At 40.4% G+C, this 12,453-nt stretch overlaps 1 protein-coding gene across 1 annotated transcript; it reads left to right on the top strand.

The window, feature by feature from the left end:
• Window positions 1–974: 974 nt before the first annotated feature.
• LOC132990119 (vasopressin V2 receptor-like) lies at window positions 975–10,927 on the top strand. Its single transcript, XM_061058196.1, is given in 9 exon segments — window positions 975–1,187; window positions 4,190–4,464; window positions 4,544–4,789; window positions 5,577–5,662; window positions 5,664–5,712; window positions 5,883–5,997; window positions 6,115–6,309; window positions 7,881–8,099; window positions 9,831–10,927. Coding segments are annotated over 9 exon segments (1,455 nt in total). The 5' UTR covers window positions 975–1,102; the 3' UTR covers window positions 10,016–10,927.
• Window positions 10,928–12,453: the final 1,526 nt, after the last annotated feature.

Genomic DNA, 12,453 nt, shown 5'->3' with positions numbered 1-12,453 from the left:
TAAAGAAACAAAGACTTGTAATGAAGAATGTCATATTTTAGGATCCTTTAAATGTGTTTTCTCAACATTTCTGTAACAGTTAAAAAAATAGAGAGAGGTGGCTTGAGCAGCCTCATGTGTTAGAGTGTGTGTGTGTGTGTGTGTGTGTGTGTCTGTCCATGCTTTTGTGTGCATGTTTAAGGTCACTCAGCGGGCCCCTCGATAATGAGAGGCTTCTCCAAATGAGGGGAAGCAAACAGATTACTGCAGCGTCAGAGAGAGAGAGAGAGCGAGAGAGAGAGAGAGGGAGGGGGCAAGACGGGAAAAACAGGGAATGTATTAAACAGAGAGAAAATGGAAAACTCTCCTCCTGTTTTCTGCCTTCTCGTTTCTCAAAAAACCTCACACCCCATCATCTGTCACAACATCCTCCAACACCCCGCTGCTTGATAAAATCACACGTCCACATATCGGTTCGATGTGTGTGTGTATGGATGAGCGCTCTCTTTGCTCTTTGATGCCCACAACAGACGTCTCATTTGATGTTCTCTGCTCTGAATGTGGATCAAAGTCAGGCCAACAGCACTGCAAACAATCAGCAGGAAATTACATTAATTCACCATCACGCCTTTTGATCAACACACCCGCTTTGCACACGAGTAGCCCTGAAGATAGTCGACATTTTTAGATACTTTGCAAAGACACGTGTTTTAAAATAATAAAATCTCCATTATTTCAGTGATTTACAGTATTGAAAAGTACAGAAGGGTTAGGGTCATTTATGTAACCAGAAGCTGGCATCAGTAAAGAGAGAGAGCACAGTCTAAGTAACCCCCCCCTCTTTTGTGATTTATTCCTTCCTAATATCGTACAAATCCAAGAGAAGGCGATGGGAGGGAAGGATGTGAGGGAGAGGAGGGAGCAAACGGGGGGGGGGGGGGGGGGGGGTGGAGGAGGAGAGTGGACGAAAAGGGAGGAGATGGGGAGACAGGAGTCAGCAGAGCGAGCTGGTAGAGGTCACCCTCGGAGTAATAAGGGAGAGGACAAACTCTCACACACACATACAGTAAACACACACACACACACACACACACACACACACACACACAGAAACACAGCATGGATGCAGCCGCTGTGTGCAACAGCAGATCAAGTTGTCCCGGCTCCTGCAGATGCGTCGCGGGACGCTGAGGACGAGAACGAGGTGAGTGGGTCGATTCTGTTTTTCTTGTACTTTGCTCCTGATTTTTCTCTTTCTCAAACTCTTTTTCTACTAAAATGTGAAATTACAATCTGTAGAAGTGTTTTAACAAGGCTGCAGAGGTTACAGGTGGATGTTTGTGAGTGTTTATATGGTGACTACAAATCTGTGGAAAGAGAAAAACAGCACAAAAATGGTATCTGATCCTGCTGAGTTATCCAAATATTTTCTGATTTTGTAGTTATTATTCTTGCGCAAATACAATTCAGGAACTTGCTTGTCAAAAAAACCTTTAAAATGAATCATATTCATTGAATTAAACTTGGAAAATAAATACTCAAGAGAGGCATGAGAATGACTGATTTGAGCTTTTTGTTTTGAAGAGAGAAAAATGAGTATTTAACAGCAGGTGGCTAATCTCTAAATTGGATTAGCAGAGTCAAAAGATGTCCACAAACTCTGCGGTGTAGTTACCGATTCAAACAGAGGAGTCCTGTGAGGACACCGTGGGTTACATTAGCTGACTTGGATTCTGATTTTAGCACCTGCACTGTTTTTTAAGTATACCCCCCCCCGGGCTGCATGGAGGCAATAAGACACCTCTCCAGAACGTCAAGCTAAAATATTTACATCCTCAAGCGGCCAATAAAAGATTTGATTCCAGCAGACGACGCAGCACTTTGAACAGGAAACACACAGAGAGGATAAACTTTGTTATTTTGTAGACGGATGGGCTTTTAACAGGTTTCTAAATGTTAGATCTCTACTTGCTGTGTACCTGTTTTCAGCCGTGTGTTTAAAAGCGGGATTAGTTTAGAGACGAAAAGCTATTTTACAAGATGAGACTGACGACTCTGAGGGAAGCTGAGAGAACTGGAGAGCCTGTTCTGTGTTGTTATAGATGGAAGATACTAGATACTATTTATCTTAGCTGCTCGTGGTGGCGCTACTTTGAACTGACTTTCACATAAATATGGAGAACACAGTGGTTCATAACCATAAAGGTCCAATCTGTCAGATATCTCCTGAGTGAAATGATAAAGGTATCTTACTATCTGATCATGAAGGAAACATGTTGAAGTGCTGGCTTCTCTGACAACAATGCAGCAGCCAGTATGTCCTCCTTCTAACTTTAGATTCTGCTCCTGAATGCTCTGGATTTGTTTGGACCAGAGAAGATAGGCGCTTTTAAGGCGACCCCCCACACGGCCGCTTTTGAAAAATGGAGGGAGGTTAGAACACAGAAAGGTTTACAGATAAACACTGAAGCTTCAGAGTCCACCACAATGGTGACCTGCGTGAGGATCGACTCTAGACAGGAGGGGGGGGGGGGGGGGGGGGGGGGGACAGCTCTCTACAATGTTTAGAATTTAGACTGCAGTACCCTTTTTAAACACTAGGTGTCAGAGTTACATACTGCTCCTTTAATGATGTAACTAGCTGCACTGAGCAAAAAGGATGTAAGTAATATGAAACATTCTGAACATAATCCTGATTTATTTCTTATGTCTTTATGTTGAATTCATAGTGGGGGAAGGACATGCGGGGAAGGAGCCACAAGTCAGATTCAAACCCGGGCCGCCCACTTGGAGTGCTGTAGCCTCCGTACAAGGGGCTTGCACATTAACCACTACGCTACTATTATTTAACCAGGCGTTAATCATGCTCATTTCTGCTGCAAAAACTGGCTTTTTTTAGTGTGTGTTTGACTTCCGGCGCTCCTGCAGACTCAACTGGTCTTGCATGATTTTGCACTTCCGCAGCGGCCAGAGGTTTTTCTCTTGGTCGCGTCACATGTACCGAGGCTTTAGTCCTCCAAGCGGGCGGCTTCAAATTGCACCTTTGGCTCTTTTAGCCACAAGGTATCACTACTCTCTCTCTCTCTCTTCCAAATTCATCCTCTATCCACTCTACTATCTTCATAAAGGCAAAAGCACCCCACCCAAAAAAATTGTTGTTCGCACATGTGACCATGTAAAGTACTTTGTGACCTAGAGTGCTATACAAACAAACGTTATGATTAATATTATTTATTTATTATCATCAGCAAATAAACGTCAGCTTTAAGATAAATGTAGTGGAACAAACAGACTCAAACTTTTACTTGAGAATAAAGTTCACAAATGAGAAACATAAATATGTCTTAAGAAGAACATCCCTGATGTGAATCCACTCGGTCACTCTTTATCGAGGTTTCTGTGTTTGTTTCGAGTTCTCCTTAACCTCCACTTTGTGTGTAATGTCAATCGGCTGGAGATTGGTCAAATGACTGTGACCTTATTAGAGCGTGTTCACTTTCCCTGGGTAAATATTCCCACATGAGGGGCCCTCTCCGCATGCCTCTACGGCTCTGTGTGTGTGTTGAACTGTGAAAGTGTGTACGGCACTGTAAACACGTCTCATTGTTTCATAATTATAATTTGCTCACGGATGCTCGACCCTACACATTCACCCCTGTTAACTTCAGCTGTGTGTGTTTGTGTGTTTGTGTGTTTGTGCCGTGTTTATATGCAGCGGAGGTCAAAATAGATAAAATAGAAGTGGTGCCAACTTTGAACCCAACATGGAAACATTCAGGATGGAGAAGTGGGAGACGACCTGTCGAAGTTCCTGTAGAAGCGCGTAACTTTGAGCTAAAGCCTGTTTCATAATCGTTGTCACGGCAACAGAAATCAGTGATCATTACGGGCAACTTGTTCAGAGACTACAGAGAAGCATGTGAATTCTCTAATTGGGAAAACTATCTACATTAGATTAACGGCAGAGCTGGGAATGATGTGTTGACTCGTTTATTTGAGTATTGGACTCTTCGCTGAGCTTGAAATATTTCCATTTTGTGCATTTAAGAAGAATACATCGTCGATTTTCTCCACGATATTTATTTGACCGCTTTAACTCGATGAGATTTCAGGTGTTTGGTGTCTGCAATCACATTTCCTTCAGCTCAATAATTAAGGTTAATTTTTATTTTTCATGAAAACAATCTGACATTTGACCCTCTCCTTGCAGCCAACATGTCGGTTTCTATGGCAACAGACTCTTACCCGCCCCTCGACTGGTCAGCGGCCTCGGTAACCCCTGCAGGCAGAAACGTCACCAGCCGGCAACGTGACCCCGTTCTGGCGGTGGCCGAGGTCGTGGTGCTGGCGGTCATCTTGGTGATGGCGTTGCTCGGCAACGGGCTGGTGCTGGCGGTGCTGCTGAGGAGGAGACGACACAACAACCCACTGCACCAGTTCATGCTCAACCTCTGCGTGGCCGACCTGGTGGTGGCGCTGTTTCAGGTAACATGAACGTACGCGTAACCCAGAAAACAAAACCCTCGCAGCATTGTAACGCCCCCCCCCCCGCTCTCTCTCTCAGGTGTTGCCTCAACTCGTTTGGGACGCCAAGGGTCGTCTACCCGGGCCGGACTTCCTGTGTCGCCTGGTCAAATACCTGCAGGTCCTCGGGATGTTCGCCTCTTCCTACATGATTGTTGCCATGACGATGGACAGACACTATGCCATCTGCTGCCCCCTGCTGGCGCACCGCAGCGGGGCCACCCAGCGCTGGAACAGCTTCATACTGCTGGCCTGGGGTCTGTCACTGCTGCTCAGCCTGCCACAGGTACAGGGACAGGAAACAAGTTATAACTTATTAACCAGAAATCAGTGCATCTTACAAAATGCTACCAGAAAGCAATGAATTGAAAACGAAAAGCCAAAGACCTTTTCGTCTTCATTTGAATGATGTCATACAATATGCATACATAGAGAGTAAAAGTTTAATGCAAACTGGATGACTGAATATTCATTTTAAATAAAGGTTAAATAATGCACCTATAATCTGAAAATTAAAACGTGTTTCTGTTACTGTATTTTCATTTTAAAATTAGCTTTTTCATTTGAATTATGATACAAATTTAGCGGGGCATTTTTTGAAAATGACAAAGCAAATGTCATTTTCTCTCTCATTTTAATTTAGTCAAAGAATGTGCATTTTTGAAGTTGAAAACTAAAATTAAAATTAGATAAATTAATCATCATTTTATTTTTGAGTCAAATAATACACCCATATTCTGAAAATGAAAAAGCATTTCTGTTAATGCATTTGAATTTTCAAATTAGCTTTATCATTTGAATTCTGATCACTAATCGCTTCCATAGAAAGTTGAGCACTAAGTCATTGTTACATCAGATAGTTCCAACCGAGGGATCTGATTGGTCAAGAGGCCTAATGAGCTCCATGTGAGCTGATTAAGAGATATCAGAAAAATAAGTTTTACAGTTTTCATCAAGCAAGTAGATATCGCTGCACATTTTCTCTTTTGTTTCCTTTGGTTTGTTTCTTGTTAAACGTCAATAACAGAAGGAGGGTAAGACCCACCCTGACACACCTCTCTCTGCCTCGACAGGTTTTTATCTTCTCGCAGTCCGAAATGGCTCCGGGTGTTTATGAGTGTTGGGGAAACTTTGAAGAGTCCTGGGGCCTCAAAGCCTACGACTCTGGCCGTCTTCATCCTCCCTGTCCTCATCATCACCGTCTGCCAGGCATGCAACAGTAGTAAAAATCAAAAGATACTGATTTCTATTTAGATACCACCAATCAGCTCCAGCGCCCCCCCCCCCCCCCCCCCCCACAACCCTGAACAGGAAAAGGGGAATAGATAATGGATGGATTTATGAATTTGGGTGTCTGACTCCTCTCTTTTCAACATCAGGTGAGAATCTTCAAGGAGATCCACAACAATCTGTACCTGAAGTCAGAACGTCGCCTGTCCCCTGTCTTCCTCCCTCCATCCAGACGGGACAGCCAGAGAGGAGGAGGAGGAGGAAGTGGAGGAGGAGGAAGTGGAGGAGGAGGAGGAGGAAGTGGAGGAGGAAGTGGAGGAGGAGGAAGTGGAAGTGGAAGTGGAGGAGGAGGAAGTGGAAGTGGAGGAGGAGGAGGAGGAGGAAGTGGTGGAGGAGGATGCAGAGGGAGGTCCAGTCTCTCTCTCTACGTTTCACCAATCATTTTCAACAACCCTGCTGGGAGTCAGACCAGCTTCGAGCCCGGATCTACTTTTGTACACGTGCCCATGAGTCCACTCAGGACCAACAGTCTGACTCCACATTGTGAAATCCACACCTACACAGCTGTTCACCCAGGTGAGAGGCACAAGTAAAAGGGGACTGGCAGGAAAAAAGTCTGGGTGAAAAATGTGTCTGTTTGCCTTCACACATGCATCTCGCCCTGGAGATTATCATGAAAATTCTCATGCTTTAGCGTCTTAGCTTTGTAATTGTTGCTTTGCAGAATGCTAACGTTAGCATAGGTCGACTTGGAAAGACAAACATTTTTTGGGGAAATACGTTTATTCACTTTCTGATCCAAGTGTTTAACAAGAAGCTGTAAGCTGAATGTGTAGCTACAAACAGGCTACACCCTAGCTCAGCTTAGCTTAGCATTCTTGAAATCGTGTCAGTCACAGGCGACCTTTGAAAAACAGTTGAACAGTTTCATATTTATTTTTATTCACATCCGATAATGACAAGCAGGTATCAAAGCGTACAATTTTTTTTAAACACAAAAACACACATAAAGTAAAACAGTACTGAAAGTAAAACAAGACTATGATCCCCCCACCCCAACCTGGAACACAGGGTACCACTCCTCTGTAATACGTTAAAAATAATAATAATAATAATAATAATAATAATAATGATAATAATAATAAAATAATAATAATAAAATAATAATAATAATAATAATAAAAAAAACAATAATAATAATGATAAAAATAAAAAAATAATAATAAAAAAATAATAATAATAATAATAATAAAAAAATAAAAAATAAAATAATAATAATAATAATAATAAAAATAATAATAATAATAATAATAATAATAATAATAATAATAATAAAAATAATAATAATAAATAAAAAATAAAAAATAATAATAATAATAATAACTTCTTTGATTTTCTCTTCTATGTAGTATCCGGTAAAGTTTGAAGTTGAGTTAAATACAATAATACTGGATCCCAGATGCTGTGAAATGTGTTCCTAGACCCTCTCAGTGAATATTTAATCTTTTCCAGTTGTATGAAGTGCAATAAGTCCCTCAGGCACAGGGACGCCTTGGGTGTGCTCGATGACTTCCAACGCAGTAGTATTCTTCTGCGTGCAAGCAGTGTTGTAAAAGCAATAACATCTTTATGTCTTCTCCTCAACGTGCCGTTATCTTTATCTGTAATACCAAATATAGCTGCAGCTGCACAAAGTACAATATCAAGATGTAGTACTGAAGATCACACCCCAGTAAGATGAAAGAGCAGGACATGACCAAAACATGGGAGTTACATTAGCGGGAGTATAGTTTTGTAGTTTTTTAACAAAGATGACATAAAGTGTTCATTAGTGAGCCTGACAGGTGGAAGGATTCTGTTAGCTTCAGACAGCCAGCTGTTTCCTTTGTTTCCAGTCTTTATGCTAAGCTAATATTAAGATGTTCTTCACATAGCTTCAAATGATTGTTCAGTATGGCATCTTGCTTTTTTTAGTTGTTTACATTAAGAAAGTATTTAAAGTGGTGTGTCCGATGGATTTAGCCCATTTAGCCCCCAGCAGACCTCCAACCTCTGTTCTGTAAACTACAATAATGACGTGGAGTTTGAGGTTAAAAATGAGAGATCCTCAGCAGTATAGTCCTTTAACCTCCAGTGTTTCCACTCAGCTGAGCGGCAGCCTGATGTCCTGCCTGACCCTGCAGCGCCCTCTGCTGTCTGCTGCAGCCCCCCCAAAGCGCCCCCGGCCCGTGGAGGAGAGATAACAGCGGCCATGTCAAAGACAGTGAGGATGACTCTGGTCATAGTGCTCGTCTACTCGCTGTGCTGGGCCCCCTTCTTCAGCGTCCAGCTCTGGGCCGCCTGGGACCCCAACTCACCACAGAACGGTGCGCAGATATCTTTCAACAAGTTTCAGATTATAGCTGAGTGTGATTTTCTGTCAATAAAATGTCAGTTCCATTTCAAATTTAGACATTTAAATTTCATCCGTCATCATCATGTCACCTTGGTTTACGCCCTACGGTTTATGCCTCTGCTCTTAAATATTAATTAATTAATATCTCCTTTGATTTGGAAGTTTTGCCAAGAACCAAACTGACCCAATGAATTGTTTCCTTTTAACAACTACTGAAGAAATATCACTGATAGTTTTAAAACTATAGCCCACTGTAAAATGCAACAAGTGTCAAGATTTTTGGCAGGATTTTGAGAAAACTACGGGGTCCTTGAGGTGACATGGATATGTTTTTTTTTTATTTTTACAAACATTCTCTTTCTATTTTTAATTTCACACGTTTTTTAGTAACTTCCCTCCCTGTTTCATTCATATTTCACGCTTCCATTTTACATTTGCATTATCCCTATGATGACAATTTCGCCATAGTAATGACATACTTTTGAGTATATGTACTTTATTTGAGTATTATGTTTTGGGGAAACTTTTACTCCACTACATTTAAAAGATGACTAATCATACATTTTGACTCCAGAAAATTTCTATGAATGTTCTTGGAACTTGTTGTTTGCTCTGAAGTCAGCTATGGATTTTTCTTTCCTTTTCTGAAGCAAACACAGAGCACACAGATCAGACCGTCCATCTAGTGGAATAGTTATCACAGACGGCCTTTTTCTTTTTATATGTTCAAGTAGAAGTGAAAAAAGCAAAGGGAGCTTTAACACAAGGAATATGAATATGATGCACAGCTGCAGAGTTTGAGAGGCCGTGCACCTACTGAAATGTAAACGTTTTCTCACTGTGTAAAGCAGGGGTGGGCAACTGGCGGCCCGGGGACCACATGCGGCCCCCATCAACCCTCAATGTGGCCCTCAGGTCAATTTTTACATATGAATGAATTGGAAACATGAAGAAAATGTAACAAAATCTGCCATGAAATCATGAAAACCAGAAATACATCCATAATAATATTTGATCACTGGCATATGTTGAGTTAAATTTGAGACATAATTGATTTTTTTTATAATTGATTCATAATTGATCGTTTTTGTGTACTACAATTTGACCCTTTGGCAGGGAGAATTTAATGAATGTGGCCCTTGCCGTGACCAAAGTTGCCCATCCCTGGTGTAAAGCTTTGCTGGCATTTTCCCATCAGGTCATCAGGCATGTTTGGTTGATTTTTTTATTGTTATAATAATATATATATATATATATATATATAAATATATATATATATATATATATATATAAATATATATATATATATATATATATAAATATATATATATATATATATATTTATATATATATATATATATATATAAATATATATATATATATATATATTTATATATATATATATATATATATATATTTATATATATATATATATATATATAAATATATATATATATATATATATATATATATATAAATATATATATATATATAAATATATATATATATAGTTTGACTAATTAAGTATTTTTAAGAGCAAGTACTCCCACACTTTAGCTCAAGTAGTGATTTCACTTGTATCAGAGTTATAATCAAGCAGGAGGAGTGTCTATACTTTGACCCCCTCTGCACTCTCCTCACTGACCTCCTGTCTGTCTGTCTGTCTGTCTGTCTGTCTGTCTGTCTGTCTGTCTGTCTGTAGATGCAGTGTTCACGCTGCTCATGTTGCTGGCCAGTCTGAACTCCTGCACCAACCCCTGGATCTACTCCGCCTTCTCCAGCAGCATCTCCCCGGAGATCCGTCTCCTGCTGCTGTGCCGAAAACACACACCACGCCGAGGCTCCTTCCCGAGCGACTCCACCACCACACACAACTCCAACTACTGAACTACACACACACACACACACACACACACACACACACACACACACACACACAACTCCAACTACTGAACTACACACACACACACACACACACACACACACACACACACACACACACACACAACTCCAACTACTGAACTACACACACACACACACACACACACACACACAACTCCAACTACTGAACTACACACACACACACACACACACACACACACAACTCCAACTACTGAACTACACACACACACACACACACAGACACACACACAACTCCAACTACTGAACTACACACACACACACACACACACACACACACACACACACACACACAACTCCAACTACTGAACTACACACACACACACACACACACACACACACACACACACACACACAACTCCAACTACTGAACTACACACACACACACACACACACACACACACACACACACACACACACACACAACTCCAACTACTGAACTACACACACACACACACACAACTCCAACTACTGAACTACACACACACACACACACACACACACACACACAACTCCAACTACTGAACTACACACACACACACACACACACAACTCCAACTACTGAACTACACACACACACACACACACACACACACACAACTCCAACTACTGAACTACACACACACACACACACACACACACACACACACTCACACACACACACACACACACACTCACAGACACACACACACTCACACACACACACACACACACACACACACACACACACACACACACACAACTCCAACTACTGAACTACACACACACACACACACACACACACACACACACACTCACACACACACACACACACTCACACACACACACACACACACACTCACAGACACACACACACACACACACACACACACACACACACACACACACACACACACACACTCACACACACACACACACACACACACACACACACTCCTGTGACGGAGGATATTAATCAGTCTTTATGATGAATTTACAGCAGAAACACAAATTCACAAACAAAACCATTCAATCTTAATAATCAACATGTTTTATATTACGTGTCACAAAAACGTGCTGTAAAAAAAATCGACTTGTCCACCGTCAGGCGGGCTATTTTGGACCAGACTAATTGTTAGTTTAGCGTTTTGTCAGACAAGAGGAAGAGATTGTTCTTCTTTTAGGTGGGATGTATTGGTTGTTGTCAACCAGCTTAACTTATAGTAATTCAATAATAAAACAAGTTCACATTTACAGTCTATGATTTGGAGTAGAGATTCTCCTTAGTTACCGCTCATTTAGGCCCGACTAATTCTTGGAAAGAGAGACGTCCCTTTGAGAGCCATTACTTACAACGGCTACAAGCCCGGAAACGGTCGGGTGCTTTTATCTTCTCTTGAAATGAATCATGATGTTTTCGTTTTCTCTATTTTTATTTTATGAATTCAATTTTCAAAATACCGTATGTAAATTACAGTTCTGTAGATGTTATCATCGCTTGATTTGGTTTACTTATTAACCACTTTTTTATATTTGATTAATTTCTGTAAATGAGTCTATAAATGTCAAATCTTTGTTTCACATATGGCTGTGCCTAATTATGTTTTTAAGTGCCAGTGACTACCGAGGGGAAAATATGTTCATTAAAAAACTAAGCACTCAAAAGTCACCTAGAAGCACTTGGGCTCACAAATTTCTCCAAATAAATTAAAATAAATGTTTTTTCACAAATCTGTCATGTACAAATAAAACAAACATCATGGGTCCATTAGATAACTTAGAGACACTTTCAGATCGATTTGGCTGTTTCTTTCTCCTGGAATCAGTTTCCTTCATCGGTTAAATAAAGATAAATAAGACACCAGCAGGTAGCTGCACTGAACATTTCTTAACATGTTTCCCAAATGGTCAAACTGTTCTTGTATGTAAAACAAATAGTTGAGATACAAGCTGTTGAAATGATTTTTTTTAAAGTGTGATTATTGTAAATATTTGTTCAGGTGATTTTTCTGCTGATTTAAAAAATATTTTTTTTGGGATGGAAAAAAAAAATACCCAAACAAATAAACTGTTTTCAAAATTGTTTATTCATTCTCGGCAGTGATAAAAACATTTCACACGTACAAACATAAAAACAGCTACTGCAACTAAAGTGAAAACACCTCATTTCACATCACAAAATGTAATGATTTGTTCGTTGTTGTTTTTAGAACATAGGAAGTTTCTGTTTGTTTATACAGTACCATTTCCAAAAACCTTGCATTGAACGACTAACATTCAGTGTTTCAAAGGGTTTAGTTTCAGTCTTTACAAATACAGCCTCTCCTTTCAAATACTCGTCTCAAAGGCAAAATAAGTGAAGGTTTTATAACAAATCAAATTGAAATAATCCAGCCTGTTGAGTAAAAAACGGAGAAGCATTTTGT

Source organism: Labrus mixtus, chromosome 15, assembly GCF_963584025.1.
Source record: "Labrus mixtus chromosome 15, fLabMix1.1, whole genome shotgun sequence".
Taxonomy (NCBI): domain Eukaryota; kingdom Metazoa; phylum Chordata; class Actinopteri; order Labriformes; family Labridae; genus Labrus; species Labrus mixtus.
The sequence above is the reverse complement of the archived record's forward strand: the minus strand, read 5'-3'. Positions and strand labels throughout refer to the sequence as shown.